This window comes from Acanthopagrus latus, chromosome 13 (genome assembly GCF_904848185.1).
Source record: "Acanthopagrus latus isolate v.2019 chromosome 13, fAcaLat1.1, whole genome shotgun sequence".
In the NCBI taxonomy this organism is placed as follows: Eukaryota; Metazoa; Chordata; class Actinopteri; order Spariformes; family Sparidae; genus Acanthopagrus; species Acanthopagrus latus.
This window is the reverse complement of record NC_051051.1, coordinates 4,636,935-4,658,106: the sequence shown is the minus strand read 5'-3', so window position 1 is coordinate 4,658,106 and position 21,172 is coordinate 4,636,935. Positions and strand designations below refer to the sequence as shown.

The window sequence follows — 21,172 nt, the reverse complement described above, 5'->3', positions numbered from 1 at the left end:
AGAACCAGAAATACTCTCACCGTCTCTGCATTATTCTTCGGACCAAAGAAAATTCCCAGCTCTTTTTTTTTTCTTCTTCTTTCTGCATCTGCTCGACCGTCCCGCTCTCTCCTCCCTGAAATCATCCCTGCCTCTTCTCCTCTCTCCTCCATCTTTATGCAGATGGCGGTAGAAGGGGTCACTGTTCTGAATGCAAATAAGCTCCGTGCCCTTCCCAACCAGGCCACCATGTAGCCGGCTACGTCTTCAACTCGAATGGAAATCTTATAACCTTTTAGAATAACATAAATAACACAGGTGTTCTTGTGGGCTCGAGTGATATTTAGACTGTTAATTTATCGATCTTTCTTGCTCCCTAACTCCTTCCACAGTGTTCCACCCTAACTACACTGTGTGGCCAGGCTTCCAGGCAAAAGCACTGTCTCACTGCATTCCTATTTCCTCAAGACACTCCTCAGCCAAGGGCCTGAGATCCTTCATTTTTATTGCCGCTAGAGCAGCCATTTACCGTGCTCTTTATTAAAAACCATATTTCAGGAGGCAGGACAGTGGAGGCAAGGATGGCGCTGGAGGCTGGGGGCACTGTGGAAGAGTCGGAGAGCAGAAAGGATAGGACTGCATGTGCTGGGAGCTGCTGCCCGGATGCAGGGGGTTGAACCGAAGCTGTGTCTGACACCTTGTCAAGCAGACAGGCCACCATAGACATGACATACTGCAGCTTCATCCCGTTTACTGCGCTGAGGAAATGGAGAGGGACGGGAGACAGCTTGCGCTCCGGCCACTAGCTCACTGAACCGAACAGAAAACGCTGTTGACTGAGAGAGGGAGCTGCATCGGGTCAAACAGTACTGGGACAATCCGAGCTAAATGCTCCAGCGTAGGCCGGTGCATTTCAGTGACCAGTGGCCCTTCCCGTCATGTGACAGTACAACCTACTGGCAGGCTTCTCTACCGAGGCAGATGGTAGCGATGGGAGCACATTTCCATTTGGCTACATCCTACTTTTTGTCTCTTCTAATCCATTGTAGTCTTTCGTTTAGTCAAGACTGTGATAGGGCCGTGAGTATTCTTTTCAATTCAAATCTTTACTTGATTAACAGGATTTGTACTTATTGTCCCTCCTTTCATCCACACATAACTTATACATATATCTGTGTCTTTTCAAAAATACCTACCTATACCTGCAGGAACCTCCACGTCATCCCAGTGACCAACATTTAAAGGGATATTATCAAGTGTCTTGCTTGCGATTGGGATTGATTTAAAGTTTGTGGAGAAAAGTTGTGCGCGGAGAAACTTAGACATGAAGATATCTCTCTCTTTGCATAAAAAGCTTTTGTTTCAGTGACGTAGGTGTATATTAGAGGTCACTCGAGACACATGTCGAGGCGCGAGGCGTGAATTGATGAGCTCGAGGCGGCTCAGTTTGTGATCAGATCACTCGGGACAGATGGTGATGCCGAACATGAACGGTCTGTATGTTGGACTGCTGATCTGACAAAACAAAGATCGTGGGTTCTGGGTAACTGTGATGGGCCTTTACACTATTGTTTGACATTTAATAGACTCAGCAATTACAAATCAACAGATTATATGACAGGGAAAATAATCCTAAACACAACAGTCTTGCCATTCAAGACAGTGATACAACTTCAGTATAGGTGAGATGAGGCCTTAAGATGAAGTTCTGACGGTCTGTTACAAAGTGCGACTGTTTGAGCGGAGCGTATTCTCAGGTATAAGTTAGCACTTTATTAGGCATTAGGAAAAGAATGAAATCAGACTCTCCATTAACTGGCGAGGTGTGGTTTTAGAGTGGTGCTAAGTAGTCGGGAAGTGCTGACAAGACGGAGGACTAATGTGCCTTTTTATCCATTACCGGTCCATCTGACAATTTGCTCTGTTAGCCCAGGTCCAAATACTGTACCATCTCCCTCTATGGCAGGAAGTGCTCTCTGGATTCCGGCGCCTGCATGGTGATACTCGGGAGGATGCAGCAAATCCATTCAGCATTGATCCTTCTTTCCATTTAGGACGGAAGATAAACATTTTATATCAGGAAACCATTTTCATTTTCGAGAGATGGTTTGAAAATGCAGCATTGTGAGGGTGGAGTGCAGTGATCTGCTCTGTGTCCTCCTTTGTGTATACACCACATTTGTGCCACAAACTTCTCTGGGAGGTTTCCAGCAGAATGATAGAAACAGACATGTCAGCAGCACACTGGCTGAGTGATAAACCCCTTGGCAAGCCCAACGTAGAGTTTTCTATAAAATGAGAGACCGAAACGCCTCCCTCCCCCTCCTCCGCCGGAGAGCCGGGGTGTGTGCTGCTGGGTGGGAAACGAGGAGGACAGCAACAGATGATAAGGACACTGTTAGCATGCAACGCGTAGTGTGTGGGGCTGCACGTGTGTGTGAGTGCGTACGAACGTGAGAGTGCTTTAACGGCTCCCCTGAAGACTCGCGGACACTAGGAACGACACAAAACGCTGAGGTAATTGTGGGCTGATGGAGAGCTCCGCTGACAGAAACCAAGAAAAAAAACAAATTAATGGGATCCTTATCAGTTAAGACCTACAGAGGCTGACGTGCCGAGGCGTTGGTCGGTCCGTGATAAATGCTTGTTATTGCCTGTGCCCTATGGAGCATTTAACTGGCGTTACCATTAAAGCTTAATGTGGGGCTCCTCTTTGACCTTGGTGAGGGGGAATCCTGTCACATCCCTTCGCAGGCGGTGTAAATATCCCAAACAGCTCCCTCTTTGCTAATTTCCACAGAAAGACTCACATCTGAGGCCTTAATGGCGGCACACCTCCGTGCACAATGTGCGTATGAGGTCACATGGATCCAGGATGAGTATCTGTGCCCGCCCGTGTGAGCTTGTGTCTCCTCAGCGTTGTGTTTTGACAGTCTAGTCTCCCTGGATCAAGCAGGGACTTTCGCCCGAGGACTGCAACACCGTCCCTCCTGAGCCGGGGTCGGGACACAGACTCATCTTGGCATACCTTTGCTTTTTTTTTTTTTTTTCTTTCTTTCTGACTGAAAAGAGTGATGGCTTGATTCCACTCATTGATTTTTCTCCACAAAGCAGCCGTGTGTCAGGGCTGATTGGGAGAAGGGTTGAGGAGAAGTGGCCCCTGGGGTCATTTACCAGGCAGTCCGTGACTAGATCCTAAGCGGTTAAAACAGATGAGTTCGGGGTTATCTTTTCAGGAAACAGAGTGTAATCCTTGTAAACAGTTTGTCTTCAGTCGTACGCAGCCACCGAAACGTAACAGAGCCGACTGTCTCATCTTTCTCCATTTTAATTTTCCAATTGTTTATTTCTCCTCTGTTTTTATTTGCAAATGCAATCTTTTTGAATTTTGTCTGTTGTCTCTCCTCCTCCTCCCCCTCCTCTCTCTCTCTCTCTTTGAACCTCAGGTCCGCTCACGAAAAAACAAGATGAATCTACAATGAACAGACCAAGGGATGAAGGTATTTTAATTGCATGCTTTTTTCTTTTTTTCCAGCCCCCCTCCTCGTGCTCCATTTTCAAACTCTGTGGGGACTGTTGTGTTTGTATCTGTATTGATAATTGTCTTAGCCTCATCACTCTCCGAGCACATTACAGTGTCCATTGTTAGCCGCCCTTTATTAGTGCACAAATCTGTCACTCCCTCGCGGAGGCACGCTTTCAGCTAAACTGCATTAGGAGCTCCATACAAAATAGTTGTTCCTCACTCCCTCCCGTTACTAACGCTGCTCTTTGGGCCCCTGCCTGAGGAGCTAATTTACTTTCCTCCCTCTGTTGCTATGTGGCTGATCAACCACACGCTGATGTTCTGACTATCCTGCGTGATGCATCGCCGCAAAATCAATATTCAGTCCTTTTTCCACCTGCACTTTTTGTTCTCGTTGTAAAGTCCTCACGAAACGATCTGCTAAATTATTGTCCTTCATAATGTTACTGGGCTTCCTGCAATTCTTCATTTTTAAAGTGCGGTGGTGGTGGTGGTGGTTGGGGGGGTGGAAGGATTTCTGCACATCCCTGCTATCGCTGTACATTTTCAAGTTCACTGCAGTCAAATGGAGACACTCTCTTTACTGATGCAGCCAAAATGTGTGCAGACAGCATGTGCATCTGTTTCTGTACACGTGCCCAGATGTACTGTATATCACATAGCATTATGCACATGTCTGAGCATGCGCGTCTACTCGAGCACGCCGTATGTGCGAGTCTACGCCTGAGTGCATGTGCCCTAATTTGTGCCAATGTGTGTGGTTTTTTTTGTTGTTTTTTTTTATTTTTTTTTATTTTGAGCTCTGTGCTATTTGGGTATTGAATTCTCTCTCCCTTGCATCTCTAATTGCTATGGTTTAAAAAGAGACAGATGTAGCTAATCCAATTGTGTGGTTTCTTAACGGTGAAAACAGAAGGAAGGATTCATGCAGGATTGCCTGGGAGAGGAGCAGAATGATAGAATAGAGATGAAAGAAAAGGGAAAGCTGAGCGGTTGCGAGAGCACAGGGGAGAGCGATGAGGGGGAGAGGAGGGAAAAAAATAGTCATAATGAAGACAAGTGCATGATGAAATGACATTTATGGAGCTTTGAAAGTGAGAGAGATGTAGAGAAAGAGAGATTGAGAGGGTGGATGAGTAGGAGACTGGTGGAGCTTGACATTTATGCCGACACCTGATGGATCCTGACAGGATCGGGACGGCCCGGGTTATATAGGCCTGAATCCCTCGCTTAATTGCTCGGGTATGGATTGGAAACGGGTTCCCAAACATCGCCAGAGAACACAATTATTAGCGTCTTCCTTTTTTTTTTTTTTTCAAAAGTAATTTGCGACTAAAACTGCATAGTTCGGGTGTGGGTCTGGGTTGCAAACAGCATTCAAAGGCGCTGAGTCAGGCCGAAAACTTTTTTACACCCAAATCAATTCAGATTTCCATACCAGACTGAATGAGACAGAACCAGAATAATGAAAAAGTAGAAAATAGGCGGTTTCTATCAGGAGGTGAGACATTAAATTGAGAATAGATGTTAAGGAGGGGGGTGTTAGGGAGGATGGTGTCAGGTTAGGTTGAAGAGAGAGAGAGAGAAGTGAATAATGTGCCAGTGTTGTGGAGGCGCAGGAGAGACAGTGAGCTCCTTGTTGGTCTTGGATTTGGGGCTGAGTGAAACAGTTTCACCCTGCGACCCTGCACCCCCCGATCACCCTCCGTTTGTGCCGAGCCCCTCTCCATCATAACACCGTTTCTATCACTGCTGCTCACATCCGGCTCTGTTTCCATCCTTTTTTTTTTTTTTTTTATTTGGTGTTTTATTATATTATGTTGCAGGAAATGTTTACCTAATGCAATCAGGGTGATGTCTTCAGGTGTTTTTTAAATTCTTTTTATCTTCTGTTACCGACACTGTTTGTTCCAGATTTTAATATAATATAAAGTAGATAAATGTTGCTTTTAAGCTCAGCCGATGAAAGGTCTAAAGCCCTGAAATGTTGTCGGAATAAAAGGACGTACAAGCGTACCACTTGGACCCTTTTCCAATCCACCTTTCATTAAGGCATTGTAGGTATGCATGAGCTTTTTATCTTTTTTGCTCCAAAATGAATGGATTTTTATTTCCATTTGGGGTTTTTTTGTGGGCTCACTCTTAGCCTTTATTGGGCTTAGCAAATATTTCAGTTTAACTTGTTGTAATTTTTCCAAGGCTTTGGCGACTATATAGAAATCCATTTTTAGTCAGTTTGACAATTCACAGAAACGAAAGTGAAACAAAGAGTTAGTTTTGCAGTCAACAATTACAGTTAGAGCTCGGTCTTATAGATATGTACTATATTAACACTGACTGATACTATATTATTACTTTATAAACATAGTGTACCTCAGCAGAGTTATAGTTGTTGCTAAAATAATCAGTTGATCTATCACAGATAAGATTGCAAGCTGCTTACATTTTGCTGTCCAGTGCAGCAACAGATACCCGTTTAAGTGGGACAAAAACAAAACAAAAAAAACACTATCTTGTTTCAGCCTTTCGGGGGACAAAAGAATGAAAGAAAACCTCAGTGGGAGAAACCATTTTCTGGACCCAGGCAAGCGGAGCAGAGGCCAACTTGAAAAGGCATTAAAGACACAACCCTGCATCAAAAGTGTAAACAAAGGAACCGCCACACCTCCTGCAGAAGCTCCCCTGTCAGCTGATTCAAATTGCTTTAGAGCACACGAAGAGGAAAAACAAAAACTACCAAAGGTATTAACAGGACGAGAAATACCACAAGAATACATAGTTATATCAAATATGGACACAGTTTTTGGCTTAATCCGGCATTCTTTCTAATAGCCAGCAGGGGTCAACTCCACTGGTTTCAAAAAGAAGTCTGATTGCATATAAGCTTATGAGAAAAGGACCCTACTTCTGACTTGATTTACTGCCTCAGTAAACGGTGTCCCAGTGTGTTGGATGATGAATGGCTAGTGTCAAGTCTTCGTCCATACAGCGTGAAGTTCATTTTGTAAATTATGGTCCGATTTCCAGTAAAACAGACGATAAATCAGGTGTGAGCTTTAGGGCTACCTCGAGATAACGTAGGCACCAGGTTTTTTGACTCGATCGTGAGTCCAACGAAGTTAAAGGGGTGCGCTGTTAAATCGGGGCAGTGCTGTTTTAAAAATGTCCAGTGTGGACGGTAGCATCTAGTAGTGCGGTTGCAGGTGGCAATCTACTGAATTTCCCCTCGTGCCACCCTCCCCATCCAAGCATGTAGAGGAAAAAAAAAAAGAAAACATGAAAGGCCCTCTGTAGAGCAGGTGTTTGGTTTGTCCATTCTGGGCTTCTGTAGAAACATGGCAGTGCAATGTGACAGACTCTGTTGAAGAAGACCTGTACCATTTCACAATAGTTTCAGGTGTGTATACACATAATGAAAACATAATTATGAATACAACATTCTATTTCTGGAAAAAAAGATCCCTCTTAATCCTGCGCACTGGACCTTTAAGTTTTGCAGAGAGAAATGTGCATCAAATATATTCAATCATCAGTAAAAAACATCTATTTCAAAGTAAAAGAAATACTGGCTGCCTTTAAAATGGAAGCTATGTCATTGCCAAAGTTCCTTCTCCTCTCAGGATTTAATTTACGGTGCGAGTGTTACTCTGAGTGGCGCCGGTGACGTCCTGCTGATATGTCATTCCTCTATACTGTCCTGGTAATGCCGAGATAATTGAACTTGTTTACATATCCTCTGGGAAATCAGCCGAGGGTTCAGAATACACCAGAGGAGAGATGAAGAAGAGCAGTGCGTCAGGGTGTGCGACTGAACATTTTTTTTCTCCTTTTTTTTTATTTTTAGCCAGTCTGCTCGTGTTGTATGTATGTTTGAAGCCATACGTGCCATTTTTCCCCTCCCATTTTTTTTTTTTTTTTTCCCGCTCGTGTGTGCGCGACTGTGAGTGACGCACCCAAGTGCATGTGTAACCTGAGATTCAGGTGGTGATGCAGGCGGGTGTGCAAATACGTGAGTAGAATTTGTTACCAAGGCAACAGGCATTCAGTGAGTCGGTGCAGCTCTATTAGCGAGAAGCAGTTTCCATAGCGACTCGACATCGCAGCTGCCTATGCAAGAGTTTGTGTGTGTGTGTGTTCGTGTGTGCGTCTCTGTATGAATACGGCGTGAATTTGAGTGTTCATCAGCGTACCTCGCTATGTATGACTTGCTTTTTTAACATTTCATATATTTTCATCCTTGCTATCACATCTTTTTTTTGGGGGGGGGGTTTGAACCACCCATCCGTGTCTCTACCCCCGTCAGTTCCCTCACACTGCCCTATTTTCATCTCCTTCCTCCCTCCGTCTTACCCCCCCACCCTCCTTTATCTCCCTCTCTCTCTCTCTCTCCTCCTATCTCTCTGTCTCGCCCATCTCTGAGTGCTGAAGCTCATCAGGGTAAACAGATGCTGTGGCTGTTATTTATGTTTCCACTTGGTCTGGCTTTCATACAAATTATCCACAGGCCCTGCACAGTGCAGACGCTCAGCCTAAATGGGCTGCACTGGCAGCTCTCTCAGCCTTATCCACGCTCAGACACTCAGACCATACCACAGACGCCGCGAGAGGGGGAGCTTCGTAAAGGCCGGGGAGGAGAGGGGGGGGATGCACACGGGCCGACAGAGTGAACCATAGCAACACACTGATGGGCACAAAGACGCCAATAACAGAGAGGGCATCAGAACTGGCTGCACCATTCGCTCCACTCATGGAGGGGGGGGATAACAGTTTGGGAAGGTACCACCGCTGCGCAGGACGGGGGGGCAGACGTCACGGAATAAAATATAGAGGATAAGCCCAGTGGGGCAGACATGAAATACTTGCTGCCAACTTAAAGGCAGTGTGCTGAAAATTCTTCATGCTTAGTATCTGTATGTTCTCTTCGTAATGAATCACTGACTGCAGGAGGCTTGAGAAAGACGCATTTGGATCCTTTTGCCTAAAAGACTGCTGCACTTTTACAAATCTAGAGCTGTAAGTTCAAACTGGGTGGACTACCTGTGGCCTGTGGACACTTGAGCTCACCCGTTACCGATGTAAACCTGTAGGCCTCATTTCTGAGTGCCCTCTTGGTCCAGAGGGCAGAGTTACAAGGAGTCGGGATTAAAATCTCCCCCCAAGAAATGGACCAAGCCTTCAAGACCCTGATATATATATATAGTAGTCGTCGATGCCGATGGCGTTTATGGAAACAGATGCAACCGGACATTTACAATACGCCGTCTTTAGCTGTAGTGATTTCTCTTGTGTTACTGGTGTTATCTCGATGCCATTTGCCATTTATCTGACGGGGACAGAAAAGCACGGATGCTCTCAAATCTTTCTCAACCTCACACCATCATTCAAGTGTTAAAATGAAAACAGGACACTGCTTCATCACGCTCCTCATGTCAGAGGAGCTATGGTTACATTTCAGGTGTCATGTGCCGTCAAAGTGAGGGAACGCAACGTGGACATACATCAAAATGCAGATCCGTCATGCACGTAGCAGCAAGACTAGGTAATGTTGGCTTGCTAGCTAGTTAGCTACAGAGAAATCAAGATTCTCACGACTCTTAGTGTGAAGTGTTCCTCTTCGGACACCCAACCCGACACCCCTAGATGGAAGGGGGTGTATTGGGATTTGGCCCTAGTATGTGGAAAAAGAAAATCCTACGAATGAATGAAAATCGGACTAACGATTACCACTGTTTGTGTGTGTGTTGTGCAGATATTCGGGATCGTCGTAAGAAGCCGGTGATGCTGTTCATCCACGGGGGCTCCTACATGGAGGGCTCAGGGAACATGTTTGACGGCAGCATCCTTGCTGCCTACGGAAACGTCATCGTGGTCACCATGAACTATCGGCTCGGTGTGCTCGGTAAGTTGGGCTTCCTGTCGTCAAGGCAGCGCGGGGGGGGGGGATCAGTCCCCGTCTGTCAGAGAACTTATGTCTTTCAAAAAAAATGGGCATAAGAAAAGGTGATACAATGCACATATAACACTGGCTGTATGAAAAATAGCGCTCTGTAAAAAAGAAAAATAAGGCATTGTGATTTATGTCCCCTTCAAATCATAAATCACTGTTGAACACAGAAGGAATGAAAATGAAAGCTCTCCTCTTGCAGGCTCCCGTTAGCACAGGTTATTCTTACACTGGCTTCCTTCTTAAGCTAATATCACAAGGCATGTGATTGTCGGTTTACACCTGTAATGGCATCTACTGCGAAGATGCTGTTGTTGACATAAAGCAGCCACTCATCTCAAATTATTACAGCCGTGTCGACATGCTACTTCAGAGCGAACATGTCAGGGAAGTGAAGGTGGTGTTCACAAGAGGCAGGCGGGTATAAATGGTGAGTATCTCAAGGGAGCGGCTGCATAAGACAACGTCCCATTAAAGCAAAGGAAAAAAAAAACAAAACAAAGGGTGGTTTCTATACGGGTCCTCTACAACTGAATATTTTGATTATTTTCCAAGCGCTGAGGATGATTCTAAGCATGCGGTGCTTTAGGAAAATGATTACACAAGTCAAGTTGTAAATTAAAAATGCGTAAATCATACAAGGTAAAGTCAAAAAGATTTACCCGATGGTTTCTGTCACACGTGGACGTGAATGTCCACATCATCTGGCATCAGTTCTGTAAAAGAGCTGTCGAACATAAGCATGAGGCTAAACAATCATCTTCAGTTGACTCTTCAGTTCTTCCTGCAGGTTCTAGAGCTGCTTAAAGAAAGAGTTCAGCCAAAAATGTAAATTCAGTCGTTTTCTACTCACACCGAATTTTAAGTTTCGGGGCGAACTTTTCCTTTAAGCTCTGGGATCACGTGATAAATAACATCTGAGGTTTTGTGGAAAAAGTCGTCAAAAGCTTTGTGAGATAGATAAACTGGGCCGGTGTCACTTACTTTTCCCGAGACTTTCTGCTCTCCAGAGCAAGAAAACAACCACTATTGTAAGAAAAAACTAACAGAATGGGACCAGAAATAATAAATAGTGTAATAAAGTGACTGAATCCAGAATTTGTTTAACTCAAAAAAGTCGATCTACTGTTAAGTCACTACTTAATGTTCCCCTCTGACCTGAATCTGAATTTACCTGAAGTCTAGTGAACACCTGAAGGTATGACATGGGTGCCACTGGGGGGTCTCAAATCAATCAAAATGATATGATGACTTCGTTAAGTAATGTGGGACTGTGGGTGCTGTTGTCGACCATTGCTGATGAAAATCTATCTAAGCGTTTACAGACGAGGTAACGTTTTAAAGTTTTACTCTCTGTGTATTTTTGTCACGTTTGCTGACTTCCTTTCTCGCTTGCTGACGTATCGTTACCCAGACGTTGTAGCAATAGGTAATCCAAATAAAACGTTGCGTTATCTTGAGTAAAGTCACAGATTGTTTGAACATTCTTGTGATCTACACAAAAGTCATGTCAGTATTAGATATCTTTGATTATTTTGCCACCTTGTCCTGCGTCCGTTCACCGAGTGATATAACAGTGCAGCTGGTGTATTTACTGTTTTCACTTAGCCTTAAAATTATTTATTTTTGGATTAATTAATTGTTGTATTAATATGCACTTCTGCAGGAAAAAAAAAGTCAGCCAGGATGTGACTCATTATACCTCAGGGACACCGCAGAGCACTAAGTGCCTTTGGTGGACAATCAGTTATTGAAAACAGAATAGAAATGTGTGTGTGTGTGTGTGTGTGTGTGTGTGTGTTGCTTTTGGTGTATTTTTGGATTAAGCGGTATTCTATTTGTCCATTCTGTTGGAGATTTGCAGCGCTTGCTTGGCCTGTGAGTGTAGGCTGCTCTGTGTGTGTGTGTGTGTGTGTGTGTGTGTGTGTGTGTGTGTGTGTGTGTGTGTATACTCCAAGCCCTTGTGCTGCTGGATATCAGTGGAGTCAAGTATTTACATTCGCCGTCATCTTTTCGGAGGTGTTTGCACACAGACTATCTGTGACTGTCATTGCGGTTGCCAGGTTGGGTAATCAGATCTTGTTTATTGCATCACGCCTGTTTCAACATATCAGAATAATGATAAACAGAGAAATGGGAGTAGTTTAGGATGGCGTCCAAGAGTTGCTGTGAGTATTAACAGAGGGTAACATGATCCAGAGCGTTATTGACAGTGCCAATGGAGAGGCACCGGGACAAGGACAAACGGAGAGCCAGGGAAACGAGGAGCTGGACCTGCAGCTTTATGCTTTTTTTTCTGTTTTACAGCTGTCAGGCAAATCGTGACCATTAAGAAGCTGCAGACGATATTCAGCTTTAATAATCGGTTGTGTTGAACACGGTGTTGAATTACATGCCGATCGACGCCGCTCTTCACAGCAGCTATCTTTGTTTTTGCTTCGTCTCGACCTTGTTTTTTTTGTTTTTTTTTCTCCAAACCGTAACCCGGGCCGATTTACATCGACCTTGCTGCTCCGATTCGTGTTGGAGATGTTTGAAGTGCACTCATGCGTTGCACAATATGTTTATTACACTGAAATGTCCAAACACACACACACAAATGCATACAAAATGCAAACCCACAGAGGTGGAGAGCGATCCTGATCCTGCTGAGTGATTATGAGGGATGACGCAGTGTCCTCGATTCCTTGAACATTGTTGAAAATTTTGGTATGTGGGCGAATGTGTGCTCTCTCTCTCTCTTCTTCTCTCTCTCTCTCTCTCTCTCTCAGCTATCCTTTAAATGGGTTACTGTACTAAGGCAATAATCCTTGTGTGCGTTTGTATGTTTGTGTATCATAAGCATGCATGTTTTCCCCCCCGTGCATGCGGCTGTGTGTAAAAGTGTGTGTCTGCACCACTCGTTTTTTTATTTTTTTTTGCGTGCCGTGCGTAAAACATATACATGAATAATGCAACATCCATCTGAATTTTTAATAGCGCTCCTCTTTTTCGACACTCAATTTGTGGCAAAGTGAGGAAACGCGAGCCTATATTTTTTAATAGTTTTTTTTTTTTTTTACCTTTCTAATCTGCGGTATTATCCTGTACTTAGACACACGGGAGCTTACGCACACGCCAACCTCATTTTCCGTGTGACGCCTGCACCTTTAAGAGGGTGATAGGGAGTCAGGAAAAAGGGAAGAAGAGAGAGCAGGGAATAGAGACAGATGAGCGAGAGGGAGAAGCACAGAGAGACAGCGAGGGGAAAGGAAACAGAAGGGGGGAGATGGGAACAGGCTAAAAATAAACCGTCAGAAATGCTTTTTTAAATCTGCAGTGATGCAAAGTATTCGTTCGAATAAACGCTTCAGCAGTGTGACCACGGCGCCCTGCGCTTTAAGCCCATACGTTTTTTTTTACGCCGTTTGCTTTCACTCACTCTGACACAGACATATGTAATTCACCAGCAAATGATATACTTTCTGGATCCTTCTCATTAATTTGTAATACGCCCTGTCGTTGCGGAGCAAAATGGGTGAATGAGAAGAAAATGTCTGCTGCACACGGTGGTTCAGAGGTCTGGTGACAGTTCGAGATTCCAGATTGCTGCTCGGCTCACCTTCTCCTACCTTCCTCCTGCTCCGGGGCCCAGAGAGCCTTCTGATTTGTGTTGCATAGCCATCTGTTCAGACTAATTAACTAATTAACTAATTAATGAACTCTGGGGAAAGGCCCACCGTCGCGGGCGCGGAGAGTGAGAACATTTTTCACCTCAGGAAGAGAGATGAAACGCTTCTTCTGGAAACGTTTCTCTGCGCTTTCTATCCAATTTCAGCTTTTAACTCGTGAGTAAGAGCGAGCAGCCTCTTTAAAAGTAAATACCTGTACATTTAATAAGCTCTGCTTTTACACTGAAGACAGTGAACAGTGAAGCTATAATATTTTTGGTTATCTGCCAGAATGTACTTCTCATATTTACAGTTGTGATGGATGTTGCTGTGTGACTTAACCTTTAGCTTGTGCTGAGAACTTTTGAGTAATTTGGCTTAAGTTTTGCACCTGCAGCCAAACTGATCAATCCTATTGGTCTGTTGATTACATCTTTTGACCACTCAACTTATAAAGTTGTGTCATGGTGAATATGTAAGCTGCTTAGGCGGTGTCAAGATTCTCATGTCATGACTTTCAATCCACGAGTCAGCAGACTTTTGATTTAAACATTTATTTTTTCATGCCATTGTTAGACTGTCGCATCTGGATTTGTGTCTGGTTTTATGGCCGCGATGACTGTCTTTCATATATTCAAGTTGTCCTTCGAAAAGATCGTATTCAACAGCAGTATCTTGATTTTTTTTGTGCAGGTTAACATCAAGTTCAAATGATACTCACCAAAATAAAAGACTCCAGACTTCAACAAAAAATAGATCGTCCTTCAGGGGTTAGCAGGAGTTAGAGATTCAGTTTGAGACACAGTTTGTTTTCTTAAATCTATCCCGGGTATATTATATTCCCACTTAAAAAAAAAAAAAAAACAACTTACCTGTTTGTAGCACATGACTAAACACTATTTTATACGTTACTTGCTATAGATGTTATTCTAAAAGCCCCACGTGACAGTATTTTTAGCATAAGTCAGGTCAAATGGTAGCAGTGCATCCACAAATACTGCTCAGTAAGTCTCGGCATCAGTTCAAATCGTGCCGCCCGTTGTTCTCGAAAAACATCCCTTTAAATTTGACATAAATAGTATTTTTAGCCAGCACAGATTCTGCTGTCAATTAATTTCAGCCTGCTGCCTTTCTCACAACTCAGCTGTCCCTAAATACAAATGAAACACACCTCCCACTCCTCGCGCACAGCCACAATCTTCCCACTCTGGAAAGCAATCGTTAACACTTCTGTCCCTACATTTTGTTTTCAGCGCGCCGACGGGCTGCGATGACAGCACAAGACAAACATCATCTTTGTTTGTTTGTGTCATTCTTCATTGTGACTTTGTTTTCACGTACAAACCAGGATTTTTGGAACCTATAAATTATATTTAGAAATGAGTTCCTCTTTGCAGAAATAGCCTCAATACGCTACAGTACTTAATGGGCTATCTTTGCCGTATGAACTTTCTTCTATCATATAGGCAAAAAAGTTCACATTGAATGACGGATGACTTATAGGTATATTGACCGGAACTGATCCCAGTCTGCCTCCCAGGCTGGCAGCCAGTTGCACAGCTGGACCAGTCAAATACAAGGGAGATGATTAATGCAGTGAGTCGTACTTGATGCTCAACATCTTACGCACCACATCAAGCGTCAAAATCATATTTAGAAAATGGCAAGGTCTCCGGAGCACCTAAAATACCCACTGTACCAGCAGCATGTTGGCTCAGCGGTTAGCACGCTCGCCTCGCAGCAAGAACGATTTGATTCCCTCCCTTTGCATGTCCTCTGGAGCTCGTGTGGGTTCCCTAAACATATATATCAAACATATATAATCGGTAACTTCTCCTGCCAGTGCCCTTGACCGCGGCACTGGCCTGGAGCTAGAGTTGGTCCCTGGTTGCCATGCAGTAGATGCACACTGCTCTTTAGGGATGGGTTGAATGCAAAGAACAAGTTTCACCATGTTGTACAGAGTATGACTGTATAAATAATGCAATCACATAAAGATTTGATTTCTTCTTCTTCCTCTTCTTCTTCTGTACATATCCTGCATATTTCCCTCAGTTTATATAAAAGTATCTGTTGACAGCTACAACAAGATGCACTGGGGGTTAACAATCCCGCAAACCACAGTTACATTCAGATTTGTACGTGTCATAGGCTACGTAAGGCATTGACACTTGTACATTACCTGTCGTATCACGTTCATATTACCTGTGTACGACCTGACTTTCGGGTGGAGTAACAGGCTGGCAGGACTCCAGATCACAACATTTGCACCGCAAGCATTACATCAATGGATATTTGCAACCATGTTTGTGGCAACAAAAACAGATATTTTAAGCCAAACAATGATCTTCTCTCAACCCTAACCAAGAGGTTTTACAGCCGAAACCTAACCAGCCAATCAGCGCAGTGTTGTCACAACGTGAAATAGAAAAACTGAACCCAGAGACACTTACGTTGCTCCATGTTTTTGGTTTGCAGAATTGTACGTCGCCAACATTTATTCTGGCGACTGAGAGTAGCTTATACCTTACACCTCCTGAGGATATAATTAACTGAAAATACATCCAGAAATCTGATTAGAAATATAAATTTGATGCCCCTTAAAACTCCAGAACTTGCCTGAGAATCATCACCAGTAACTTCTCTAAATCTACAATTACATGACAAGCTGAATGTAGACATGTGAAGGCAAATACGTTGTTCATGAAAGCCGCTTTATTCCCGTATCATTAACTTTGTGATCAGAGGTTCGTTCTGTAAACAAGGCTCTTGTTTTACAGTCTGTTTCATTTCATTTTCATGTGCTTCTAATTCTCACTGACTGAGATTTTCATCAGTGATCAGTGGTTTTCTGAAATGAAAACTTTCTTTGAACTGATTTTTGAGATGTTCTTTGTGTCAGTGGGAAGTTTGAAGCTTTGCCTTTCAAAATGTGCTTGACAGCCCGGTTTTATTGCACAGCTTGGTACCGTTCAAACGGACGTACGAGAGCTAAGAAATTGAGTGAGATAAGTCAGCTAATAAATACAATGGCACTGGAAGCCTATGGGCGGTGTACTGAAATGGCATTAGTTCAGCAGGAGGAAGTGCAATTACAATATAATTTCATTTGTGGGTATACTTGACATACAGAGTGATACATAATTTAAGTGGATCTGCCAGCAGGTCGAAAGGTGAACTTCCTGTGCCAACAAGCAGACTTAAAGGGCAACGCCGCCAATTTTACAGCCCTGGCATGTGTTTAATGTCGTATTTGATAAAAGTTGTATAAAACGCATACGATGTGATAAATTGCCTCCGATGATGTTGCTCAGTGACTGTTGCATCCTGGGCAAATGTAGGCCCGATGTAGGCAATAGCTCTGGTTCTGCTGCATTGATTTTGGTTTTTAACTGTTCACAGTGTCACAATGCTACACAAATGGACTGCTTTTTTTACCCATAATGCAACAGCAACTGAGTGACATCACTGGAAACAATTTATCAGAATACAGGCAGGTTCCTCTGGAGCCACCAAACCGCCCACCTCATGACTTTTAAATAAACTGTAGCTCAGGAGGTAGAGCGGGTCGTCTAGTAATCAGAAGGTTGCTGGTTTGAATCCCATGTGTGTGGAAGTGTCCTTGACCAGGACACCCCAAGTTGCTGCTGATGAGCTGCTGGCACCTCGCATGGCAGGGCATGGGTGAATCTGACAAGTGTTGTAAAGAAGTGAAATGCAAGTATCCTTTAACAGATTTTGTAAAATGTTGATAATCCAACAAGAGGTGACATACAGCAGCAGATCTTTGAATCAAAGATATACATATATAAATATAGATAATGTAATGATGATTGAAAGTGCATGCTTGATCACAGAGACTCCTGTGAGAATGTGCCGGTACACTGCACATTTCATGAAAATTGAATAACACCAGAGTCAGCTCTTTTATTGACAGAGGAACTTTCAGTAATCTTTCAAAATAAGATATTAAATTATCAGTGGAGGCCGCATACAGTACGGAGAGAGGTGACATTCATCCGCATTCATACGCGGCAGTTAATCCCCAAGGTTGCCACACAGCACTGAATGATCAAAATCCACTTTATTCCAATCATCAGAACAGATTCTTTATTCCTCAGTGTGCAGGAGACGCTCACCATCTGCTGTTTTATTTCCATTTTTTGTAGCGCCGCGTCTACTTTTTCTTGATTAATTTAGCGCCTCATGTGTGCAGACGCGACGCCTTGTTTCCTCTGTGCAATCACCTTTTCTGTGTCTAGTAAAAAAAAAAAAAAAAAAAAAACATCTTTCCTCTGATTTTTGACAACTCTCGTCATCCCCTGCGTGACGTCAGGAAATTACATAATATGTCCTTCAGTGTGTTCCTTTCACCTCGCTGTCATTTGGGATCTGACTGTAGCTCTGGGCAATATTCACTTTAATACCTGTCTGATGTCTCTGGATTTTTTTTTTTTTTTTTTTTAGATCTTTGTGACTCTCGCCTCACCCCGCCGTCCCCTCCCCTTCCCCCTCTCCTCTTGTTCTTTCTTCTCTGTTCACAGAAATGTGCTCAGTGACCCACTGCAGTCGTTTCTCCTCAGTCCTAAAAATTACTCTGCAGATGCATGCTCCCATCCCGGTAGCCAAACAGCCAGACGACTGACCACACTTCAGTTCTGGGCTGTGAGTTTGTGAAACGGTGCAGGCGAGCTTTTACCGACTGAGATGGTTTGACAAAAGTGGGCGTACGGAATAAAGTTGTTCGGTGTAGTACTCTAAAAATACTGCACAAAACGCTGAAAACGTCCTCTTGATGTTGAGCTGCTGCCTTTTCTGCCAAATGAAGAAAGTCCTCCCGATAAGTTTCCTCTACATTAACACGTACATCCTCCCCCATCACGGAGGACATCATGCAGAAATACATCATCACGTCGATGCAATGCTATATCAATAAGGAATAATGGCTTTTACCATGACTCATCTCATCAGCGTAGAGAAACACTAAGTGCACTGACCATTTCATGCATTGAGTGGCATTAAGCTCTCTAGATTTCATAAAATGTGCCTTTTTGGAAGATTTTCTGAACATGAACAGGAAGAAGATATGTGAGAGGAAGCAGCGCTTGTTATCAGACGTTCTCCGGAGACTTCTTCACGGGACGCTCGCGCATAGAAATGCGCTGTAGATGTTTCAGATTTCCCTCATTGTTTTTCTGTCAACCATTCATTTCACTGTCTTCAGCCTGTATCTTTACTCAGAGGTTGATGACTCTCCTCACAGTTCCTTGGCCGTTACCTAAAGCAAGTGTTGAATATGCATGAGTTCAGCCTCATAAACTGCTGCTCTCAGCGCTAAAGTCAGTAGGAAGCCCAGCTCAGCAGATGGAGGGGGGGGGGGATCAGAAAGAAAACTTAGTGAAAGAGAAAGAGAGGAGAACTTGTTTGACTTATCTTCAATGGTGGGAGATAAACCACGTTTGCCTCTCTTCATGTTGCCCTTGCAACGAGAGCGACAGGAGGCGCTAGCTCGGGCTGCCATGCTAGTTCATACACTGCGCGCATGCATGCACCTGATTGTGTGTGCTTGAATGTGGAAGTGCTCGGATGTGTGTATGCAAGTGCTTTTGTGAGTGTCTGTCCATATCATTTTGCCTGAAGCTCTGGACAGTTGCCAGGCAACTGTGGCGGGCAGCTCGGCACTCGGCCCGGCGGAGCAGACGCTTCAACATGCCTATGGTTTTGATAAGCGGCGCAGGTCAGCGCGATACGTTTACCAGGTCAGAGTCACGCCAGGCTAAGAGCCGGTCAATTGCCGGGATGATCTAACGATAGCGCCATCACACAGTAACATGCAAACTATATCCTGACTACCACGAGTAATCCTTTTTCGAGATAGTGTTTCTGCTACAACAGTGATATTAAAGCAACAAGATGTTTTTAATAACCCGTTCCACACTAAACACTGCCCTATGGACGCTGAGAGCAGCTGTGGTTTCTTATAATTTAGGCAATCCTATTATCTCTAGATCACAGTTTAATCGAGCAGTGGGTTCTCATGATCATTATCTCATTATCATTAGGTAAGAAAAAAAAAAGAGATTATTGTTTTCTCAAGGCCGGGTCGCTGTTTGCGGTTGCAGGTTGTGCAACTATCAGACTTTTTACTAACGCATTAATTTGGTCTCTCGAGATGAAAAGATAATCTAGTCGTGATTCGGAGATAATGTAAAAGAATGTGAGCGAGCCGGGTAAAACAACATCTAGGTCGCTGCGGGAAAACGTGGTGTTCTCCTCCTGATGTGGACGTTCAGACGGAGGCACCAGGCACATTCGGATGGAGCTGTACGGTAATGATCTGATTCTTACTGTACAGTATGATGACGGCGTAGCACAGAAGCACAGAGCAATAATGTTACGTGCAGGTGAAGTCGGTTTTTTTTTTCATTCCCTTCTATTTCTGGGCAGTTTATTTTTGGCAGTCAAAAATGTGTGGGGTTTTTTTTATTCCTTTTTTATCCTTAATGTGTTTTGTTTTTTTTTTTTATCTCATATTCTTTGTTCTTAACTGAATGAGTGAAGGCTGAACTTTTTTCAGAGAATGCATATTGGTAAAACGGAGGACCGGATGTGAAAAGGCCACCGGCCACTATAAAGGTGGTGCTCTTTGTCTGTTTGAACCCCTGATGAAGATCTGATGGTCGAAACGTGTTGGCTTTTTTTAAAATGATTGCCCTTTTAATGATTTCTGACTACATTACAGGTATTTTCCAGCCTCATCTCGAGTGCCTGGATTGCTTTTGAAATCAGCTATTCTCACATTTCTGTCCGAGTAACCTATGACGTAAGAAATATTATTCCTTAAATAATTTCGTACGCCGCTGTGTAATATGAATCATTATGCCGTCACGTGAACCCCCCCACCCAAAAACACTCCAGGCTCAAAGAGTTGCTAACCGCGCAGTGAGGAGTGTGGGGTGAGACGTGTGTGTGTGTGTGTGTGTCGCACCGACTGTTGTCGAAAAGGTCAATTTGGCAGGTTATCATCACCGCCGCCATCATCATCACCATCACTTACATTATTATCATCGACAATAAAACTTAATTTGCTGTTGAGCACACTTGAGTGCGCGCTGACTGTCCTCTTTCACCATCTGTCTCTGTGCACTCCCTATACTGTCCCCATTCACTCTACCTGCCCTTTACAATATAAAGGCCTTACCTCAGTTACCTATATGTGTCTTCATCAGTGAGCGCACAAGAAGACTTACTGAGTTATGCTCACTTCATGGTATTCACACAATGTGCGCTCATGCTATAGAGAAGACAGTGTATAGTGGTATACCTCGTGAGTTATACTGTACATATCCATGCGCAGTTAACATTTATTATCCAACCAATATGCTGATTTAGGTGACGTATAGACATAGTTCCACTGTGTAAAGCCTTAGGTGGTGTTGTCAATAGCCATTCAGCTCAGACCCCACCGACTGAATCACCGTATAAATGCAGCTAAACGACAAACAAGTCGGTGGATGGAGGTTGTTGGTTTATAAAGAGTTGTTGTGTACCAGCTGTCTAATATGCGCTCTTCTCCACTCGCACAAATCAACGTTAGAGACAAGAAGAAAAAAAAACAGGTTCGGTGTCCTTAAAGCTTCTGTCGCCAGTGTTTTTAATGTTTTGTTTAATCACGCGGCTCTGAAGAGGTCTTTAGTGTTTATAAGCTCATTGTTTTGGTTTCGAGAGACTTGATGTCTGTAACAGCGCAGGGCGTCAGTCGATGGCGGTCTCCTCGGCTGGGCTGTAAGGTTTTGCTAGCTTAGTTAGCAACGGTTTGTGATTTAGATGCACACTTCCTTCAGCAGATCAGGTTTCAGTTGTGGGGAAATACTCACAACAAGGTCGGGATTATCTTCAGTAATCGGGCCACGATTTCTGAAAAGAGACATTGTTGCTGGAGTGCCATCTGGTTCCGTTAAAATCAAGAGATGGCAGAAATCTCTACGACTGATATCTCAAAAAAAAAACCTTGCTCGTTTTGTTCGGTTTATTTCATCTTGCTGTGGGTGTGCACCCACTGTGTAAATGGAA

At 43.7% G+C, this 21,172-nt stretch overlaps 1 protein-coding gene across 4 annotated transcripts in view; it reads left to right on the top strand.

Annotated features, from left to right (window-relative positions):
* The window catches only part of nlgn2b (neuroligin 2b), a 62,978-nt gene that overhangs the window by 31,144 nt on the left and 10,662 nt on the right, over positions 1–21,172 (top strand). For 2 of the 4 annotated variants that reach the window (XM_037120609.1, XM_037120608.1), the window contains exons 3-4: positions 3,426–3,479; positions 9,255–9,404. In XM_037120609.1, the coding sequence (XP_036976504.1) occupies positions 3,426–3,479; positions 9,255–9,404 (204 nt within the window). Of the gene's footprint in view, positions 1–1,040; positions 1,060–3,425; positions 3,480–8,852; positions 9,045–9,254; positions 9,405–21,172 lie in introns of those variants that run through there. The other 2 variants (XM_037120611.1, XM_037120610.1) reach the window with 2 other exon arrangements.